Here is a 21,943-nt window from a genome sequence, read left to right as displayed (position 1 = left end):
CCAACTAGGAATGACCTACATGACATCGTCCCCACCTGCCAATGCTGCTAATCAGCAGATGCATTGACATGAATACCACAGTGCTCTTTCTGAGAACTAGTACACTATAGATATTAATCACATAACATCGCATTTTACCAACCTGGATGGTACAGAATGGAAACAGATTCAGCAACTTCAAACTGGATTCTTATGAAGTAAGTGTCCACCACCAGCATAGGTATGACCTACATCATATTTCAACTTAGCAGCCCAGCACATCTAACTTTAATGATAGCAAAGGGCTTTATGGCATTGTACATTAGCTCAAAGGTTTCCAGTCTAACCAGATGGGGTCAATAATGATGGTGGTCAACCATATAACTTGTGGAAAAAGCAATCTTCAACTATGGAGACAAACTTACATCTGCAAGGGCTGAAGTGTGCACAGATGTCTTCAACCAAAAGCTTCAAATGAATCCGAACTGGTTCCAAGCAGTCCCCATTAAGTATGAACGTACTAGATAAAGACCATGAACTATGGCCACACTCCATTTGTAGAGCAGTGGACCAAAATAACAATCATGCACCACACAAAAACAACCAAAGGGCATTGAGAATCAAATAAAAACTCTTCAAGTGCTGGACTAATAACCAGGGCAAAGGAAAATGTCTCAATCAAAAGGATAATCATTGCAATAAGAATATCCTTTCTACTGCATAGCGATTATATTTCTGTAATTAATTCAAGAATTGGGTTGTTGGTTTCTACTAAAGAGTTAATATTGTTCAATATAACTTAGCAGCAACATGCGCTCAATGACAAACTGCAGCAGAATATGGTCAATGGGGTTTTGGGTTGACAACTGGTAGTTAAAATTAACATTGCATGTGGGTCAATGACCATTTCCAATTCTTATTACTGTCTTTTGATCAACACCAAAGTTTTGATGCCATTAGCCTGAATCATAAGTTTATTGAAGCATAGGCTATTAGTGACAAAGCTTACTGAAGGTGAGTTGAGGCGTATCAAGGAAGTAATTCGATGAAATACAACTTGCCAAATTAGATTCTGCCAAAATAAACAGAATGCTATCAACTTTATTTTCTACTGGTGGATTTACTGACTTACATCACCAGTACAGGGGCATGCATAGGTTTAAAAATGGCAAAAAAATCTGCAACATTATTTTCATTTTCACTCACCATATTGAGGCTAAAGGTTACCTTAAGTTGCTCTTCAAATCATATTTTCCTTACTTTTCAACACAATCAATATTCTGGCAATTAATATCACCAAGTTAACAGAAGTTAGAGCTTCAAAGCCAAGGTATTTTGCCCAGAAATGAGGGATAATTAATGAAAGTGATTGACACATTATTGCCTTACCTGTTATTTTTCATAATTCGAAAAAGTCAAAAGGTGCAGGTGTGTTTCATGATAAATACTCGGTGGTTCTCCGATGTGGCGGCTTTGTTGAACACGTTTCCCCCTACCTTGAACATCTAATGATCAAATGTTGTCTGTTCTGTTTACCTCAGGAGTTCTCATCCGTGATCCTGACCGCAGTTTACTTACCACCAACGGCCAACTACAACCAAGTTGTGATACTGCATGATGGCGTCTCCAAACAAGAAACAGTCCATCTTGACACATTTCAAATCATAGTCGCGACTTAAACCAGGCTTGTTTGAAGGAAACCCTACCCAATTACCATCATGATATAAGCTGTAGCACCAGATTCCAGCACACTAGACCACTGTTACACTAAGATAAGGAATGCCAACCATTCCATGTCCAGACTGCATTTCAATGACTTGGATCACTTGGCTGTCCTTCTCCTACCTGCACACAGACAGTACCTAAAGAGCAAAGCTCCAGTGATTAGGGCATAAAGAAGTCGTTGGGAGAGGCAAAGGAGAGGCTATGGGATTGATTCGAGTCGGTGTGCTGGGCCACGTTCAAGTATTCTGTAGATCTGAATAAATACACCATGACTGCAGCGGACTTTATTAAAACAGCTGTAGACAAGTGTGTCCCCACAGTATCATTCAGAGACTTCCCCAATCATAAGCTCTGGATGAACCACAAGATCCACAACCTCAAGTCTGGTGACCAAAAAAGTTACAAGACATCCAGGTACAGTAGCCGGAAAGCCATCTCATGGATGAAATGGAAAATCTGGACCAAACTTCAATCAACGAAGGCTGCTCGACAGCTGTGGCAGGACGTGAATACTAACATCTTTTATAAAGTTAAAATCAAACAACACAGCTGACAGCAGGGCTTCACTTCCAGATGAGCTCGATGCCATCAAAACATGGAGGAACTATCATGAACTCCCACATCTCCCAATGATCATATGATTTCAGTCTATGAAGCTGACATGCGAGCAGTCATCAGGAGGGTGAATCCATGAAAAGCATCCGGCCCAGATGGCATACCTGGCCAAGTACAAGTACTAAAGACTTGTTCTGATCAACTAGCTGGAGTGTTCAATGAGATCTTTAATCTCTTGCTTCAGCAGTGTGTGATACCCACCTGCTTCAAGGAGGCTTCAATCATACTGGTGCCCAACAGCAGCATGGTGACTTGCCTCAATAACTATCGCCCAGGATAGCATTTACATCCACAGTGATGAAGTGTTTTGACAGGTCGGTGATGAAACCGATTGACGCCTGCCTAAGAAGCGACTTAGATCTGCTCCAATTTGCATAGCGGAGAAACAGGTCCACAGCAGATGCCATCTCATTATCTCTTCACTCAACCCTAGAACAGTTGAACAGCAAAGATGCATACATCAGGATGCTCTTTATTGACTACAGCTCAGCACTCAATATCACCACCCCCTCAAAACTAATCAATGAGCTCGGCCTTGGTTTCAATACCTCTTTGTACAATAGAGATCCTTGATTTCCTCACTTGCAGTCCCCAGTCAGCTTGGATTGGCAACATCATCTTCTCCATGATTTCCATCAGCACAGGTGCAGCACAAGGCTGTGTGTTTAATCCCCTGCTCTACTCACTTTACACTTCTGACTGTGTGGCTAAGCACAGCTCCAATGCCAAATTCAAATTTGCTGACACCACCACTATTGAAAGCCGCATCAAAGATAGTGATGAATCAGCATATAGGAGTGAGTGCCGCCATAACAACAATCTCTTACTCATTGTCGGCAAGACCAAAGAGCTGATTATAGACTTCACAAGGATACCAGACAGAGATCCATGAGCCATCCTCAGAGGACCAGAGGTGAAGAGGGTTAGCAACTTTAAATTTCTTGGTCTTATTATTTTGTAAGACCTGTCCCGGGCCCAGCACATAAGTGTAATTACAAAGAAAGCATGGCAGCATCTCTACTTCCTTAGAAGGTTGCAGAAGTTTGGCATGACAACTAAAACTTTGACAAACTCTTATAGAAGTGCAGTGAAGAGTATATTGACTGGCTACATCACAGACTGGTATGGAAATGAAACACCAATGCCCTTGAACAGAAAATTCTTCAAAAAGTAACAGATATGGCCCAGTCTCCATGCCAACCATTGAGCACATCTACGTGAAACACCGTCATAGGAAAGTAGCATCCATCATCAATGTCCCCCATCACACAGGACATGCTCTCTTCTCATTGCTGCCCTCACGAAGGTGGTACAAGCACCTCAGGACCTTCACTCATTTCAACTTATAATTATATCATCATCATCATCAGGTGCCATGCCCAGTTTGAGATTTAACTGCCATGGCCCACACACTCCTGTTTTGGGTCAAGTGGATCAATTCATTGGTATTCATTTCCAGTTCTCTGGCTGCTGTCTCCATCATCATTTGTCTTTGCCTTCCTCTTGCTTTCTTCCCTTCAATCTTTCCCATAATTACCGTGCATTCTAACTCCTCTTTCCTAATCACATGTCCAATAAAGTCACATTGGCATTTCATGATCTTATACATTTCTCTTTTTGTGCTTGCTCGGTTCACGACATCCTCATTAGATATTCGTCTTGTCCATGATATTCTTTGCATCCTCCTCAAAAACCACATTTCTGCTGCTTCAATTCGTTTCCTCATGTTACTAGATATTGTCCAACACTCTGAGCCATAAAACATAACTGGATAAACGTAACATTTCAGTACTCTGAGGCGAGTTGTCATGCCTAGTTTAGTGTTGGTCAGTATACTCTTCATTCTCATAGAGGTGTCCTTGCCATCCCTATTCTTCTTTTGATGTCCATGTTGCACCTGCCATCTGATGTCACCCAGCTTCCAAAGCAGCAAAAGATCTGTATTTGTTTTATGTCTTCCCCATTTATTCTCAGCCTGCAGATGGGATTCTCCTTCTTTTTGGATATCACCATACATTGTCTTTTTGAAATTGATAGATGGACCCATTTTTGCTTATATACATTCTTATATGATTATATGCATTCTTAAAAAAACTATGAATCAGACACTGACTTGTCTGCATCAGAAATGACAGTTAAGAAAACAATGTCTCGCCTGCTCCAAAGAATAGTTAACAAAATTAATCTGGTTATCAGTCAAAGCACAGTTACAGCAGTTGACTTGCTGAAGTGTTAGCTCACTTTTGACTTCAATGTCCTTCTCCTCAAATCATTCAATCTTTCATCACGGTTGTTTCCAAATCATTTTGCAGATTTTCATTTCCTTAAATAGTGTCACAAATTGTAACATATCTAGCACAAAACAGATCCTTCGTGCTTGTTTTTTGGGACAGCTCCATGCCTCATTGTCTCCAGTACCATTCTGAAGAATAAGGAAAATCAGACTTATTTTATATTTAACCAATTCCTTCTTCTGACTAGCTCCACTAGAATTAATAAATGAAGTTTCCAACAGCATTGTTTATGTATGCACCTGGCCAATTCCCCATTTTTGCTCTGCTCTCTCCCCTTTTAATCTCCCATCATATCATATATGTTAGTTTCAATATCCAGTCGCTGAAATCCTCATCTTAGTGCATTTGCTACAGTACTTCCTTGGGCATACAACTCACGATGCCTGCAGGAACTCTCACTAGGGCCATTTACTTTGATCTACAATTGCCCATTTATTTCAGGCTGCATGAATGACCTACATTTGCCATTTCTTGACTATCTCCAGAAGCCTCATCTTCTACAAATTCCAATTTATTCAAATCAATATCCTGCTCTTAATTTAAATTACCTACCAGTTAGGCAATGTATTAAAGTCTGCGATTACATCTTGAAGTGTCTAAACATCACTCCCCACCCCCACTAATCAGTAGGAATCTCTCCAATTCTTGTCTACTGAACATCGGCCATTGACTACTGATGGGATCACCTTCTGTCAAATCAAGACACTTGTTGGGACACTGATTTGAAATCCTGAACCACGTTTGGCCTGCCCAATCACTCAGGTCCTTATTTTTCCTGCCACTGCTTGTTTTTTATGTGCCGTCTGTAAAGTGCCTGTGAAATGATTTAGAGTATTAGACAAGCTCAAATGGTATTTGAATAGATTCTACTTCACATAAGAGTATATTGCTCCTATTTCATATGTGGAAAGACAGAGACAGCAACTGAAATAAACATTCTAAATTTTTAATCAAATACAAGCCGTTTGTTCTTCTATCAAGCTTGTAGATTATTACACCTTGTTCCCAACCTCAATTTATAGTCCCCTGTATTCAACAGTGAAAGAGGTAAGGATTTACTATTGATAACAAATGCAAAGGCCAGTGGCAAAGGATCTATCATACAACTTGCATGTTTCAGCTTGTCAAAATATTCCACATATCTCATCCAAACCACAGATCTCAATTTAGACTACATACCAGACCCACCTCAACCAGCCTTGCAAGTACAGATAATGGATTCTTGCTCTCTCGGTACCTCTAGAACAAATATGAAGTAGATCCTTGGGTTAACTACATGATATACAAATAACAGCATTGGATAGTGGTAACATAAATGCACACAATGTCATTGGAAAACAAAACTGCCACAAATTGCACCCTACCATTATTACTTCTGAAATGAGAAAAAGAACTGTGGAACTGGACATTACATACTTAACCCACTTTCTCAGATTTTATATTCTGATGAAACTAAATACTTCCAAAGTTTTAATAATATACAGATGACAAGCTACAGACATCAATACAGCAAAGTTACCATCCAATTTACAGATTATAAAATATGATGGAGCCGCATAATACAATTTTGAATGTTACTTTCACACAGAAGCTTATTCCTTTAGACTTGTGAATTCTCCAAGAAATGCTTTAACATCAGTCAAAAGATTTGAGTAGTCTGTGTCCACTTCTTGATATACATTGATTGGTGTCATTTCCTAATGTTTAGTATTGTGTCACCTTAACACTAGTCCAAATGGCTTTAGAAAACCATACAAAGGAAGAGCTGCATCTTTTACATTCACAAGATTACAAGCTTAAAGCTGTAGTTAACCCTCTGGGAGACTGGGGCTCATTCTTCCTTGTTTCCCACTATTCATTCCTTTCAAATCTATCTAACCTTCCCATAACCATTCATTTAGTGTAGGCAGAAGGGATTAATTTAGTTGGCCATTTAATTCCTAATTTAATTGGTTTGCCACAATATTGTGTACTGAAGGGCTTGCTCTTTGCTGCACTATTCTATGTTCTATAGCACCCTGAACTTGAACTGCCATTGAATTAAACCACATTTCCCCCTGGGCGTTTGTAGATACAACTTTATCCCAATTAATCTAACATCATAGATGCAAGGTGAATCAGTATAGATAGCATAAATGCAAGCAGACTTTTTCCAATAGGTTGGGTGGGACTAAAACTAGAGGTTGAAAAGTGAGAAGTCTAAGGGGAACATGAGAGGAAACTTCTTCACTCAGAGAGTCATAAGAGTGTGGAATAAGCTGTCAGCATGTGATGCACGAGAGCTCGATTTTAAATAAAGTTTGGTATGTTCACGGATGGTAGAGGTATGGAGGGCTATGGTCCCGGTGCAGGTCGATAGGAGTAAGCCGTTTAAACGGTTTCTGCATGGACTAGATAGACCGAAAGGCCTGTTTCTGTGCTGTACATTTCTATGACTATCTTTGGTCATCTAATATTCAAGCTGAGATTTAAAATCAACTGTCATTTGAAGAGTTTCAATTTCTATGCACCTTTATGTAAGTGGTTCCAAACATCCTTGCTGAAAAGCCTGGTTAATTTTTGAACTATAGCCCTGCTCCACTTCGATAAACTAACTTCCTGACCAAAATGTCAGAAAAGATAAATCTAATTTCTTCACTCTAAATTTAACCAGGGGTGCATAGCCATCATTCAGTAAATTTACCTCTAAGGCCAATACATCCTTTGGAAGGGTACGTGAGAAGTATTCACTGCATTCAGTGTAATGTGATAAGGCAGCGTTTTATACTGTCATTTTACAACATCCTCTTTTATTCCAGTTCTCTGGAAAGGCAGAGCAAGATTCCATTGTTTTTGATACCTACCCACTTCATTTTCCTGTACAGAACACTACTTCCCTAAGTCACCTCTGTGTGAATATGGGTTTAACTTGCTGGTGTATTAAAACATAAATGGCAAATTGAGTCAAAGAGATTACAACGTTAATGTAAAGTTACTATATATTAATGTATATTAATGTAGTCCCATCTCCAGCCGTCTAGACTCTGTCTTGCCACTGGATCCAGATGGGAATTGGGAAGAGAGAGTGAGGCTGACGCTGCGCAACTCTCCCTCACTTAAATCCAAATCATGCGCTAGTCTCGACACCATCATAATGGTGTCAAGGTCCTCATTGACGCCAACGATGGACGAACAACGTATATTAATGTAATTTTTATCTCAGTATCATTGTAGTACAGCTCTATTACTTTACTGTATAAGTCTCAATGAAGATGAGTTAGCCAGTAAAGGACTATCCTCATGGCAGCTACTGTTCTACAATCAAATGTCACAATCAGCTCCAAGCATGTACAGAATGATCAAGATGAAGATAATTTTCCCTCAGTTACATTTTATAAAAAGCACTTACTGATTTAAGCAGAGACTGACAATGCAAATGAGCAATCTCCATCAAGGTTAGAGACAGCATTATCAAATCTCTTGATGTCAGAAGTGTGCCACTTTAAGCCAGTGAAGCAAATTTTATTTTATTTGCATTAACTTCAATTTTACAATGTCTCCTTGAAGCCATCAAACACTGTCTTGTCAAGTGCCGTCACTTTCATCTCCGCTCTGGAAATAAGATCTTTTGTCCATTTTCAAATGAAAACCCGGAGATGAGCATCCTGAGCAGAACTGCATCAGGGCACCAATGAAAAGGTCACCCCTGAACATCAACTGCAGGAAAGCATCTTAGAAATATTTTCGATCACATTGTTGATGATAGCAGATGGAGGAATAAAATGAGTAATTTGGACTTGCCTTTGTTTTCTTGGACATATCAAAACTTAAATTTTTAAACTTTTGTCAGGTAAAAATCAGAATCAGTCAAATTGCAACAGTTTGGCCACTGGTGTATTTAGTTCTGTTCAAATGTTTGTATTTCCTCGGGTCACTGAGACCAAAGAGTAACTCCACAATGAATAAATACGAGAAAATTCATTTTCTCAGTTAGCTAGTATATGGAAATATAACCTCTTCACTATTAGATAGAGAATCTCAGTTGTTATCAAAATTATATTTTTCTAACCACAGCAAATCAGCTGACAGGTAAACACTGAAAAATTAACAGAGCAAACATACAAAAAGCACAGTTTTAGCATTTTACTGCCTTTTAAGTAAAATTTAATCTTGTGCATGCTCCTTGAAGAAAATAAAATTCCAATCCATATTTTGAAGGATTTATAATCCATATACACAAAATTTATATTTTGGGGCTAGAAATTGACAAGGCATCTAGTTTACTGTACTTCACTGTATCTTTCGATGTACTTCACTGTATGTTTCGATCTACACATGATAAATAAATTCGGATCTTTACAGTGCTATACATAGAAGTTCAATTCATGCAATGGAATACAAAATGCTCCAGCGATTTTACAGCAAGAATATATCTTAAATATTTCTCAAATCACCAAAAGAAATAAAAACAATATCATGAAGGATCCCACCCACCCTCCTTATAGACTGTTTGTACCAGCTCCATCAGGGAGGAAGCTACGTAGGCATTCTCTCTAGGGCCACCAGACTCAAAAACAATTGCTTTCCCCAAACAGTAATACTGATCAACCCTAACCCACACCACCACCACTATTTTATCATTTCCTGTCAGATTCACCTTATGTACAGATACTCCTGTGCCTAGCGTCGCTTGATGAACAGACAATCAATTTATACAAGCTATCTTATGAGTTTACTGCATCTTTTAAAATGGTGTTTTATCTTATTATGTTTCCTTTTGTGCTGCATCAGGCTCACAGTAACATTCTGCTCTCCTTTACACTTGTCCATTGCAAATGACATTAAGCAATCTTGAACTTGTAAGGCTAATTTGGAAAACGTTTCAGAAGGTACACTCTATGGTGCTGCACATACAGCAGCAACTTAAACACTTAACTACTCCATGTACACATCCAAAAAGATGCTGTCAGTTTCATATTACAAGGGTGGATATTATGATTCACTAATGTTGAAATCACAAAACTCTGTGGATTAGTCAGAAAACAAAATCCACTTCTCTTTAGTTTGTATGACAATGCAAATTAGACATCAGGCATTGTACACAAGTTCTTGAAAGTTCATACTTACACTGTTGTTGCGAGTATCAACAACCGGAAACTTTTTGACGATGTATTTGACAGCAGATTCCAAGTTTTTGTCAATTAAATATGATGGCTTTGCCTTTGGATCTCCACAAGCCTGCAACAAACAAATGATATTAGGATCATAGAATATCTTACACGAATAATTACAATCAAACTATTCAGTGAAATTAAGAAATTTCAATACATCTTAGTGAAGAGGTGATAGAATGAGGCAAGTGCAAGTGATCACCACAACTGAAGAATGCAATGGGTGATAGAGAATAAGGAATGTGCTACAGAATATTATAGAAAGCAGCTGTATAGCACTGAGTGAAATGGTTCACTCCCAAAAGAAAGGAGCATTTTGTTTTAAATCTAATGATATAGGAATAAAAACAAGTTATTCAAAACTAACAGACTGCAGATTTCCAACTTTATAAATAGCAATGGTGATGCTGTTATGCTTATCAATAATAAATCACACCTAACCACTTAATGGAGAAAACATCTGAACACTAAGATTCCGCATTTGCTGTATAATTAGTCAGGGAAAATTTATTTAATTAATCAAGATCAGCAAAGAATTTAGATTGTTTATTATCTGAGCCTTATGCTGTGACTATAATTATATGAATGGTTCTAGTCATTGATTTCTCAAGCTCATCCATTGGCCTATAAATTGTGGAGAGAAAAGACATGGGTGATGAGATTGGTCTGATAGCAGAGGGAAGGTGAAAAGCTTTGCAAACCTTCCAAACTTGTCCTTGCTGTGGAAGCATTGTAACAGAAAAAGAGAACACATGTAAAAATACAAGTTTCCAACATGTGACATGCCTCTACACAAAGTAAGGAATAATACTTTAAATGCCTACATGAAAGGAAAAATGCATATAATTCAAGACAAAGTATTAGCTAAAGATCAGATTATTTTCTGACATGAAATCAAGGAAAAACTCAAAGTACTCATGCTTCCATTTCAACTGAAGAAAGTCAAATTTATACTAACACCATACATTAATAATGTTACTGGTAAGGTTGAACCCACATTTCCAGACATCACATGCAAAACCACTTCAAAGAAGGCATGCAGGACAGCTGAGAAATTAGGCAAAAATTGTTTAGAGTTAAAGACAATGTACATGCAATTAAAGACAAGTTAGACAAAATAATTTAAAGAAAATGTTAAAATAATTTTCAATCTAGATGTTAAACATTATTTAGTATAGATTTACACTAAAACAATGAACACAGACCCTGCCCAAAGCCAAGTTTTCAAAGCAATTTTACCACTACAATTTTAGCATGTGCATTTCACTTAAAATTAAGTCAAAACAACTTAGAATGGCATTTGGTTTCAAGCTTTTAAATCGGGTTACTGGTGTTGTATTTTCTATAGCAACAAAATGTCGATCTAATTTTTCTTTTATACTTGATTTAAGAGGGACACAAAACAGCACTGCTAAAGGATTGTATACAAAAAAAATTGCAACAAGAGAGTAAAATTGCTTTCATCTGTGTCCGTTTTCAGTACCCTGCATCCACAAAGAATCAGAAACTGGCATTTTTTCTTTCATAGTTATATCAGACACTGCACTACAATGCAGCAAATGGTGAACTGCAACTATGGTTGGAGGCGGGGGTAAGGGTGAAAGAGGGGTGGTGTTTTATATTAAGGGCTTCCAGACTGTACCAAGGGCAGCAGTATCTTTATCATCAGCTTAACTAAAAGGTGAAAAGAATAAACTGAAGTTTTAAATTTGATAACAAATTTGGAGAATAGAAACCAAAATTGTGGCTGCCTACTTTAATTGATAATCCTTTCCCTAATTTAAATCTTAAACCTAAACAAAACAAATTGGCATTTTACAAAGCTGAATGATATGCAAGTAGATATGATAAAGTACTTCTAATCTGATTGAGGTGCAAAGAAGATGACTGAATCATTAGTTTCCAGTGGATCTGTTATCACCACCTAGCAAATTCATTGCCATGTTGCCCAGAACCAAATGAAAATGAGCCCCAATAATGCTTGAACAATTTACAAATTGTCTATGGTAATGAGGACAGACTGACAACTGAAATTACTGTGCAGGGAAAGTATATAAAACTAGCAAATTAACCTAAACACTAAATGTGTCAGTTTAAACTTGGTTAATATAAATCGCAAATGTCTGACCTCACTTTTACAGGACAGCATGTTAAATGAGTATGTAAGTGTTTGCAAAAGTTGTCCACGATAAAAAAAACAAACAACAAATGTCAACTCAGTAATGGCTATTCTACTAACTTTTGTAATTTGTGTAATGACAAGTATATAGGCAAGGCATTGTTAATATAATCCAAATGGCACAGCTTTCTGAATGCTGGGGTTATACAGTGAACAGCCAACATCCCTACATTCATCTGCTGACTCACTGTATGAAAATTTACACACTCATGAGGTTAACCATGTTTTCAGGGAATTCAACAAGCACCACTTGTTCTTCCTGAGCCCAGGCCCTGTGCTGTTCAATGAATTCTGCTTGCTATAAATAAATTTATTTGGACATCTTGGGCTGGCATGTAGTAAAATATCACTGATCAGTGTGCAGGCTAGGTGTGCAAATGGAGATATGGCTGGGGACGGTAACACTGGAATCAGGAACATGAGCTGGGTCTGCAATCCATGCTGCAAGACTAGGTGGTTATACTGAGAACCCTCCAGATTATGCTTCAATGATAACCACTCAGTACCAGCTGCTGTGAATAGTGAGAAAACTCCAAAGCCAGTAAAGACGGTAATAAATCAAATGCAAGCCATTGCTTGTTTTGACAAGTTGAAGCACAGAAGACAAAACTTACATAGAAATTGTTATATCCATGGAGGGTTGACCATAGCATGTCATTGTAACCTAGTATCAGCACCAGAGGCTTCTGCTATTCTGCTAATTATACATGACACTAATCATAACCCAAGATTCATTCATATCCGAGTTATGTCCATTCTATGACATTTAAAATGAGTTAGAATTACCCAACAGATCAAAGAGTGATGTGAAAATAAACCAGATATTTCAGTTATTTTATTAAAAATTCTCAGATTTGAAATTTATAGAAATGGTGAAAGTTCAGGCTATTTAAAACAAACCAGCAAAAGTAAGCCAAATGCTCAAATTGTACTTAAAATTCACACATTATTCATATCACACGTGAATAGTACACCTAATGACAAACAAATTAAAACAATGTTCAGAAAGTCGCTTCATACAAGTCTAAATCAGATACTTCGAGACCACTTCTGACTGAAACCTAGTTTCAAAGTCTGAAAATCTATCCATAATTAGTAAAATATAGTGTTAAAGGATTACAACAGGAATTCTGCAGATGCTGGAAATTCAAGCAATACACATCAAAGTTGCTGGTGAACACAGCAGGCCAAGCAGCATCTGTAGGAAGAGGTGCCTGACGAAGGGTCTCGGCCTGAAACGTCGACTGCACCTCTTCCTACAGATGCTGCTTGGCCTGCTGCGTTCACCAGCAACTTTGATGTGTGTTGGTGTTAAAGGATTATTGCTTTTAAAAATTCAATAAATAGCATATTTGCTTCCCTCCCTACACACACAAAAAGTAACTTATTAGATGAATACTGTATATAATCTTCAGGATTTACCACTTAAATTCAATTATTCAAAATACTTACACGCAGTTACTAAGTCATAAAGTCACTTTAAACTGTCACATTGATTCAAGGTAGTCAATATATGTGGTTCAATACATGCATTCAAGGAGAATTTTAACATCCATCTCATTTAATCTTTGTAATAAAATCATTACCCACAAAAGGCTTGAACTATACCCAATTACAAGCCCAAAGCTTCTTGGGGGGTGGGGGGAGGGGGTTGGAGCAAAAAAATATTTTGATTCAAATATTCTGAAACAATTCTACATAACAACTAGAAAAATCAAATAAACCCTGGCAGTTGATATATTAACTTCAGCTGTAAATTAAGGCTTTACTATTTTGATCTTTGCATAAATTAAGACTTTCTAGCATCTGTATCCATTATATTTCTATGGGGTTCAAAATAGCAAATGTTAAACATCTAACTCAACATTTAATTGCGAGAAAAAAAACAAGCAGGGACCTGCATTTCAAATTTTAATAAGATAAAAGTACTGGTTTTAAGAGTCCACTATTGTGTTCACTTACAACAGCTGTTCTAATTCTAATAATGCACCATTAACACTTGATGCTACTACTATAGTTAACATTCAAGAACAGACACCAATTTGGAGTTTATTGCTTAATAAGGCATGTTCTTTAACTTCTACATAAACATGAGTGAACCATTTAGCATTAAGACAGCTGAATTCCAGTGATGTCCTTTGTTGCTTAACACTATAAAGAAAAATTAAATTGTGCCAGTCTCTTTCTTCAAAATATCTCAAGTATCATGAAAGTACAGATTTCATCTCAATGATGGAATCATTTTTGCTGAAACTCATGAACGTCTTTGTAAAATGAGAATTCTCCAGTATTATTGACATTTTTAATTATACTTTATTCTGAGTCACTTCTTTATAATGTCCTACTCAAAAATAACCCGTGTCCAAAAAGGAAAACTGCACAGAACCTGGAACAAGTTAGCTTTCCATTTGGCATATCTCACAACCAATCAAAGGACACTCCTTAAACAATTTAGCAGGGCGAATAATAATTAGAAAAGGAAGCACTCCCTGAAATTCTCTCTTCCTGTTACACAAGAAAAAACGATCTTTTGGGAAAGCTCCAACTAGAATTAGCATTCATGATTAAGGGCCACCTTTCAAACAAAAAACTGCTTAGGTTGTGCGTTGCATGCAAGATCACATTATTCAATTATATAGTGCCAAATCACACCTTCCCATATATTGTGGGTATTGAACCAAATGGAAAATAGCAACCAAAATCCACGTGTTCATTTATGCTACACATCCCACAATGAATCAGGTATGACAGGTTCGAAGGATGGAATTCACAGACATCCCTCTTGAAGTCTGGGTTAGCAATGCACAGCAATGTCAGGAGCAAGTTAAAGGACACTAATGTCAATATCCTGATAATAGCTATATTTGGTTACATATCCATTTTCCTGCGGAAATCATTCAATGAAACCACATGGCGTAGAAGATCCAAGATCATATGGCTATTTGAAAGGTCTTTTCTCCTTCATTCCATGTGATACTCTGCGAGATGGTACTGGCGTATGGCTTGTTGCAAATTGCTTCCTGCAGATCCATTCATTTATTTGGACATCTTGGGCTGGCATGTAGTAAAATATCACTGATCAGTGTGCAGGCTAGGTGTGCAAATGGAGATATGGCTGGGGACGGTAACACTGGAATCAGGAACATGAGCTGGGTCTGCAATCCATGCTGCAAGAATAGGTGGTTATACTGAGAACCCTCCAGATTATGCTTCAATGATAACCACTCAGTACCAGCTGCTGTGAATAGTGAGAATAATCATTCTAGTATAATCATTCTGTTATAGCTCTGCTTTCAATGCTACAATTCCAAGCAAACTTATTACCAAACTTTGGGTCCTGCGAGTCAGCATCTCCCCTTTGCAAATGAATTTTTGATTTCCTGACAAAAAAGACCACAAATTAGTAAAAACAGGCAGCAACGTGACTGCTAATTATTCCAAATACTGGTGTTCCACAAAGTTGTATCCTCAGCTCGCTACTCTTATGATCTTACAACTTGTTTACCTGCATTATTCTTCCTCGGTAGCTTCTATACTTTATTCTGCATTGTTATTGTTTTACTTTGTCCTACCTCAATGCACTGTAATGATCTGATCTGTATGAACAGTATGCAAGACAAGCTTTGCACTGTATCTCAGTACATGAGACAATAATAAACTAAGTCTATACCCCAGCCCTGCCTACACCGTCACCACTTCCCGATTTACATGCAATCGTGCTGGAGGTGATACAGCCATACATTGATGCACTTAGCAAATTATACATATTTCACCTTCTCTTCACTGCTACCAATACTCAGCGCCTGAGTGGTGACTTTGCTCATTGTTGACTGATGCCTCTTGGCAGATGAGACAATTCTGAACGAATCTGCCTTTGTTTCAAGGGATTTATATATACCAGTGTTTCAAGATGTACTAATTAACATTTCCACTGTAATGGTGTACCGCAATAAGCAGAAGACCCAGAGCAGGGAAAGGCCTGGAGGTAGCAAAATCAGGAGAAAGTATAGGAGGACAATTGCTAGAGAATGCCTCTCAACATAGATCACACTCATTCAGGAATAACTCTGCTACTCAAACTCAAAGAACAATGTGAAAGACAGTGCATTTAGAAATTCTCACTGTTAGCTTACACCAGCTTCAGGTAAAACTGCAAACTCAAGAAGTCAGGAATGACAGTAGTAACTATATCTGTCAATTTCTGATCACCATGCCAGAGGTATTCACAACAGTTTTTTTGTCCACTTCATATTGCTCTCTAATCAAACAGTGTTGATGATATTCCATTTGCACTTCCCAGAAAGCACCAGGCTGAGCAAACACACGGCTTCTCAATGATTGCAGCATTGTCCGCAGTGCAGAAAGCCAATGTCCAGGCTCTGTCTTTAACTCAGAAGTACTAGATTACAAGAAGCTAATTCCATTCCCTGAAAATCCACCAGTTCATTCTCAAAGACAAGGGACATGTCTGCAATCCAGGCCAGAGTTAATATGCATTTATTTTGAAGCAATCCTCTTATTTGCATAAAGCATTTCAAAATATCAAAGAACAGCTATCAATGATAAGGGCTACTTTCTTACAACTCATGACTAATGAGCAATCCACAAATGCACAACATACCTATCATAGTTATGCTGCTATACTAACTTCAATTAAAGATAGGATTAGCTTAAATATTTCCCCTGTGGGACTGTTTTGAAAGAATATTGTAATGCTCAAAACCATGCAAAGGACTTGCGCCGACTTCAACATTTGGTGACCATTTTGGTAAATAATTGATCAAGAGGGATTAACCCAGACAATGGTTTTCTGACCCAGCTGAGATACCAGCAATTGCTCCAACCTCATTTCGACATTCATCCTTCTTTTTGTTGTTGCCCATATCGCTTATACAATAAAAAATAAAAGCCAAGACAAAACTAACATTTCAATGCAGTTTCATGAATCAAAACAGACCATAGAGAAGTATCAGCTCATGTAATGAAAACCCAATGTCTCAAGTACACAATCTATCTATATACTACTAAAACTCTCATGCTCCGTCTGTCTGTTTGTGCCCTCCAATTAGCGCAAACAGTACATTACAGCGGCACTTTTTTTGGCTAAATCGAATTAAAATGCGCTAACTTACAGAATGCAGGCAAAGTTCAGGGTTATATATTCGTATAAAATTGCTCATTCGCCAAAAATCAACAGGATGGCTTTCACCCGCAAGCCAATCGGCCATCATGGAAATCGGGACACGACAGCCCGACGCATGCGCACGGCCAGCCTCAGCAGCGACACCTACCAAAGCAAAAGGACAGGGCAGCTCTATTTCGAGGGGTCACATTCTGCTAATCACCATCATGTGCAGGAATGGGACAGATCTAACTGCCATCCATCAATAAGAGATAATTAAATCTTATTTAACGACATACTTCGAGACACCCATAAAACCCTTTGCTGCAGTCAAAGGACAGCAGTGACTATATCACGTCCATTTAGGAGAGCGCCAACCACATCAAGAATAATCAGCATCCTTTGGTGGTACTGCTTCGTATTTTCTATCCGGCAATAAGGTAAAAAAAACGTCAGCCTAATTATGCCGCATGGAAAGGGAAGGGGGACATTATGGTCAAGAGATGACGCCAAACATCATCGGGAAGCGGCAAGAAGAGGAAGAGAACAAGAATCGGATGAGGTCAGGGCCACAACTCCAGGATCAAAGAGTCAGGACAAAAAAAGATGAGAGAAGACAGAAAAAGGAGGAGAGGATCAGAGACAAACAACAAACAGCAGCAGAAGAGATGAAGAGACAGGGGATGAAAGGACTGCACATCTCCAGAATGACAACGAGAGGCACAAGGGTGGCAAATAAACCAGAAATGATGCCATCAAAAGTGTCCTTCGTTAAACAAAGAGGAGCTATATTTGCTTTGCTACGTGTTGTTCTTCTTTAATAAACTGAGGTTTTCTACCTCAGTTTCCAAAGCAAAGCGATACCAAAAGCATTCAGGAAAATTTAATGTTCATCTGGTCACATCAGATTGCACTACCCTTCTCTCAAAGGGTGCCCCAACGGGTCATCCCATTGCCTATTAGAAGATAAAAGTCAGACAACAGCATTATGGGGCAGAGGATTATGTATTAAATGGAAAGCTAATACAATACATAGTAGAAAATGTACAGTGGCTTCAGTGGACAATCTTCAACAGTCCTGGAACTGAAGAGACCAGCAACAGGCCATTCTACTTTCCACAGGCAGGAGCAGTCTATGGTAGCAAATTGAAAAGCGACAGACAAAATACCAATGGAGAGCAAATGGCCAAATCATGAATCTTTCACTGGAAAGCAAGTTTGTGCTCTAGAGACAACTTACTTCACTGCAGAAATCCTCATGCTCAGTTGGGATAACATATTGCCGATTGGCCAAGGTATACTGCAGCGTGACAACAGTTTAAACATGATATCCTAGATCCTGGGTAGCTTATGCTGGTACAGCAATACAAGGTATCAAGATCTTATGTTGACTATGATGGAGTTCACTGTGTAAAATGGAATGATAAACACTGGGTGCTAACAGTCAATTATAGACCACTGGGGAACAAGCTCCAAGGGTGGTACATTGAAAAATGTCCGATGTTCATGATGCACTGAGATAGTGCATTTGAATATGTATTTGTGGACTTTGACCGTGTGCAAAGTCATTACAAATACTATTACTTATTAAGGTTTTTGAGCCTTTCCTCCATCCATCATCTTGAGAGCACATGCTAATTCAACTACCTGGATAAAGGATCCTGCTTCTCCACCTCCTCTTGCAACAAAGCACTGGAAATTATTGGAATTAGATCTCCAACACATCATGTCATTCATTAAAGTGACTCTAGATCAAAAAAGCTTCAAAGGATCTAACAATATCTGCAACACCCACAATGTTGCTGCCCTTTAAGAGATCAACACTGATTTGGATGAGCTAATTTTTGGTTTAGTGCCCATAAAATTGGCCCTCAAGTTTAGCATGATTATACCAGCAATTGTAAAAGTTAGCAGGAACACAAATCATGAGCCACTTTAATATTTAAAGAGGAGGAGGAAAAACAAAATCAGCATTTATCAAATTGCTTGATTGCCAGAAAAACAAAATATGAATAAGTAAAACGATACAAAAGAATGCAGCCCACTGAAGCTCTTGGAAAAATCCACATAAATATACCATATGAAACATACAATAAATGCAAATCAAACAAAACGGTTCAGCACAGTGCACGAGATGCTTGGAAAAAAAGCGTGCGGTCAGGAAGACACAAAAGTAGAATGCACATCACTGAAGATGATCTTATGGCACATGTGAAAAATGACAACCAAGCACTGTTTGTGAAAGAGACAGGATATACTAAAACAACAATTTGAAGATAAAAGGCAGACAGCAGCATTATGAGCCCGAGGGCATGGGATTGCATTACAGATGACCACAGACAGGACAGATATCTTTGTGTCTGCACAATTACTAAAGACTTAGTGTGAAAGACTTGCAGTACAGTTTGTTATAATTAGTAAAAGTATAAGTAGTATCTTCCATTTTAACATGAAAATATATTGAATCATTGCTCCAAGTATGTATTGCCGTTTTAAAACATGCTCAATTTCGAGCTGAACGGTTTGGAAAATAAGGATGAGAATTGTGATCAGCCAATATATGAAGCAGAATGCTTTTATGTTTGAAATAAACATAAACAGACATTGTTTATATATTGAAAAACAACCCTGGAAACATTGCTATATTATTATGTAATTCAGGCTACAGATATCCATCTCTTCCTCAGCTTTTTCCTAATGCTTATTCCTTTCTGTATCACCTCCTGGTTCCAGTTTCAATGGACACTTTCCTGACTTTTCACCAAATACATTCAAAGCTTGGCTTTCTGCCCTATACCGAATTAACCTTGCACTCAACTTCAGTCTGACCACTGTACAAGATCAGAAAAAGCTGCAGAAGGTTGCAATCTCAGCTTTCCCATCATTGAGGGCATTTTCAAACATTGTCACCTCAAAATGGTAGCATCCATCATTGTGGAAGAACTATCACCAACTCCCACAGCCCCCGATGATCCTGTGATTTCAGTCTCCAAGCCGACGTGCAAGCAGCCTTCAGTAGGGTGAACCCACAAAAAGCATCTGGCCCAGATGGGGTCCCAAGCCAAGTACTAAAGACCTATGCTGATCAACTGGCTGGAGTGTTCACTGAGATCTTTAATCCCTCACTTCAGCAGTCCAAGGTACCCACCTGCTTCAAGCAGGCTTCAATTGTATTGGTGCCCAAGAAAAGCCTAGTGTCCTGCCACTATGTCTATTGTCCAGTGTAGCATTTACATCCACAGTGATGAAATGTTTTGAGAGGTTGGTGCTGAAACATATCAACTTCTGCCTGAGAAGTGACTTGCATCCACTCCAATTTACTTATAAGAAAAACAGGCCCACAGGAGATGCCATCTCATTGGAACTTCACTCAATCCTGGAACATCTGGACACCAAAGAGGCATACATCAGAATGCTCTTTATCAACTACAGCTCAGCATTCAATACTATCATCCTCTCAAAACGAATCAATAAGCTCAATGCCTCCTTGTGCAATTGGACCTTAGATTTTCTCACTTGCAGACCCCAGTCAGCCTAGGTTAGCAACATCTCCTCTACAATCACCATCAGCACAGCTGCACCACAAGTCCGTGAGCATTGTCCCTGACTCTACTCCCTTTACACCTATGACTGGAGGCTAAGCACAGCTCCAAAGCCATATTCAAGTTTGCTGACAACACCACTGTTGTAGACAGAATCAAAGGTGGTGATGAATCAGCACACATAGGAGGGAGATTGAAAATCTGGCTGAGTGATGCCCCAACAAAAATCTCTTACTCAATGTCAGCAAGACCAAGGAGCTGATTAGTGGGTTCAGGAAGAGGAACCGCATGTCCATAAGACAGTCCTCATCAGGGGATCAGAGGTGGAGAGGGTTAGCAACTTTAAATTCCTCAGTGCTATCATTTCAAAAGACCTGTCCTGGTCCAGCACACAAGTGCAATTACAAAGAAAGCACAGCAGTGACTCTTCCTTAAGATTGAGCAAAAATTCTGCATGACATCTAAAACTTTGTCAAACTTCTATAGATGTGTGATGGAGAGTATATTAACTGGTATGGAAACCTTGAACAGAAAAACGTGCAAAAAGTAGTTGATATAGCCCAGTCCATCACGGGTAAAGCCCTCTCCACCACTGAACACAGAGCGTTGACTCAGGAAAGCAGCATCTATCATCAGGGATCCCCACCAGGTCATGCGGCCATCAGAGAGCCTCAGGACTCACACCAGCAGTTTCAGGGACAGTTATTACTCCTCAATCATCGGGCTCTTGAACCAAAGGGATAACTTCACCTGCCTCATCATTCAAATTTTCACACAACCCGTGGACTCACTTTCAAGGACTCTTTATCTCATGCTCTTGATAGTTATTATTAATATTTCTTTCTTTTTGTATTTACACTCGTTTTTTTTGCACAGAGTTTGAATACCCATGCTGGTGCGGTCTTTCATTTATTCTGTTATGGATATGAAACACCCCGGTTTCCTTGGCTGTGCAAGTCTAGGGAAGGCAACTTCTAGCTTCGCCAAACATTAGAGATTGAGGCACACCGGATCATAGTCATACTTTATTGATCCCGGGGGAAATTGGTTTTCGTTACAGTTGCACCATAAATAATAAATAGTAATAGAACCATAAATAGTTAAATAGTACTATGTAAATTATGCCAGTAAATTATGAAATAAATCCAGGACCAGCCTATCGGCTCAGGATGTCTGACCCTCCAAGGGAGGAGTTGTAAAGTTTGATGGCCACAGGCAGGAATGACTTCCTATGACGCTCCGTGCTGCATCTTGGAGGAATGAGTCTCTGGCTGAATGTACTCCTGTGCCCACCCAGTACATTATGTAGTGGATGGGAGACATTGACCAAGATGGCA

At 38.7% G+C, this 21,943-nt stretch overlaps 1 protein-coding gene across 4 annotated transcripts in view; it reads right to left on the bottom strand.

Moving 5' to 3' along the window:
• nckap1 (NCK-associated protein 1) overlaps positions 1-21,943 on the bottom strand; it is a 157,955-nt gene that overhangs the window by 130,255 nt on the left and 5,757 nt on the right. For 2 of the 4 annotated variants that reach the window (XM_063052029.1, XM_063052030.1), the window contains exons 2-3: positions 10,465-10,482; positions 9,720-9,830 (exon numbers count right to left, since the gene is read on the bottom strand). In XM_063052029.1, the coding sequence (XP_062908099.1) occupies positions 9,720-9,830; positions 10,465-10,482 (129 nt within the window). The remainder of the gene's footprint in view (positions 1-9,719; positions 9,831-10,464; positions 10,483-21,943) is intronic. The other 2 variants (XM_063052031.1, XM_063052032.1) reach the window with 1 other exon arrangement.

Source organism: Mobula hypostoma, chromosome 6, assembly GCF_963921235.1.
Source record: "Mobula hypostoma chromosome 6, sMobHyp1.1, whole genome shotgun sequence".
NCBI lineage: Eukaryota > Metazoa > Chordata > Chondrichthyes > Myliobatiformes > Myliobatidae > Mobula > Mobula hypostoma.
This window is presented reverse-complemented; position numbering and strand designations above follow the sequence as displayed.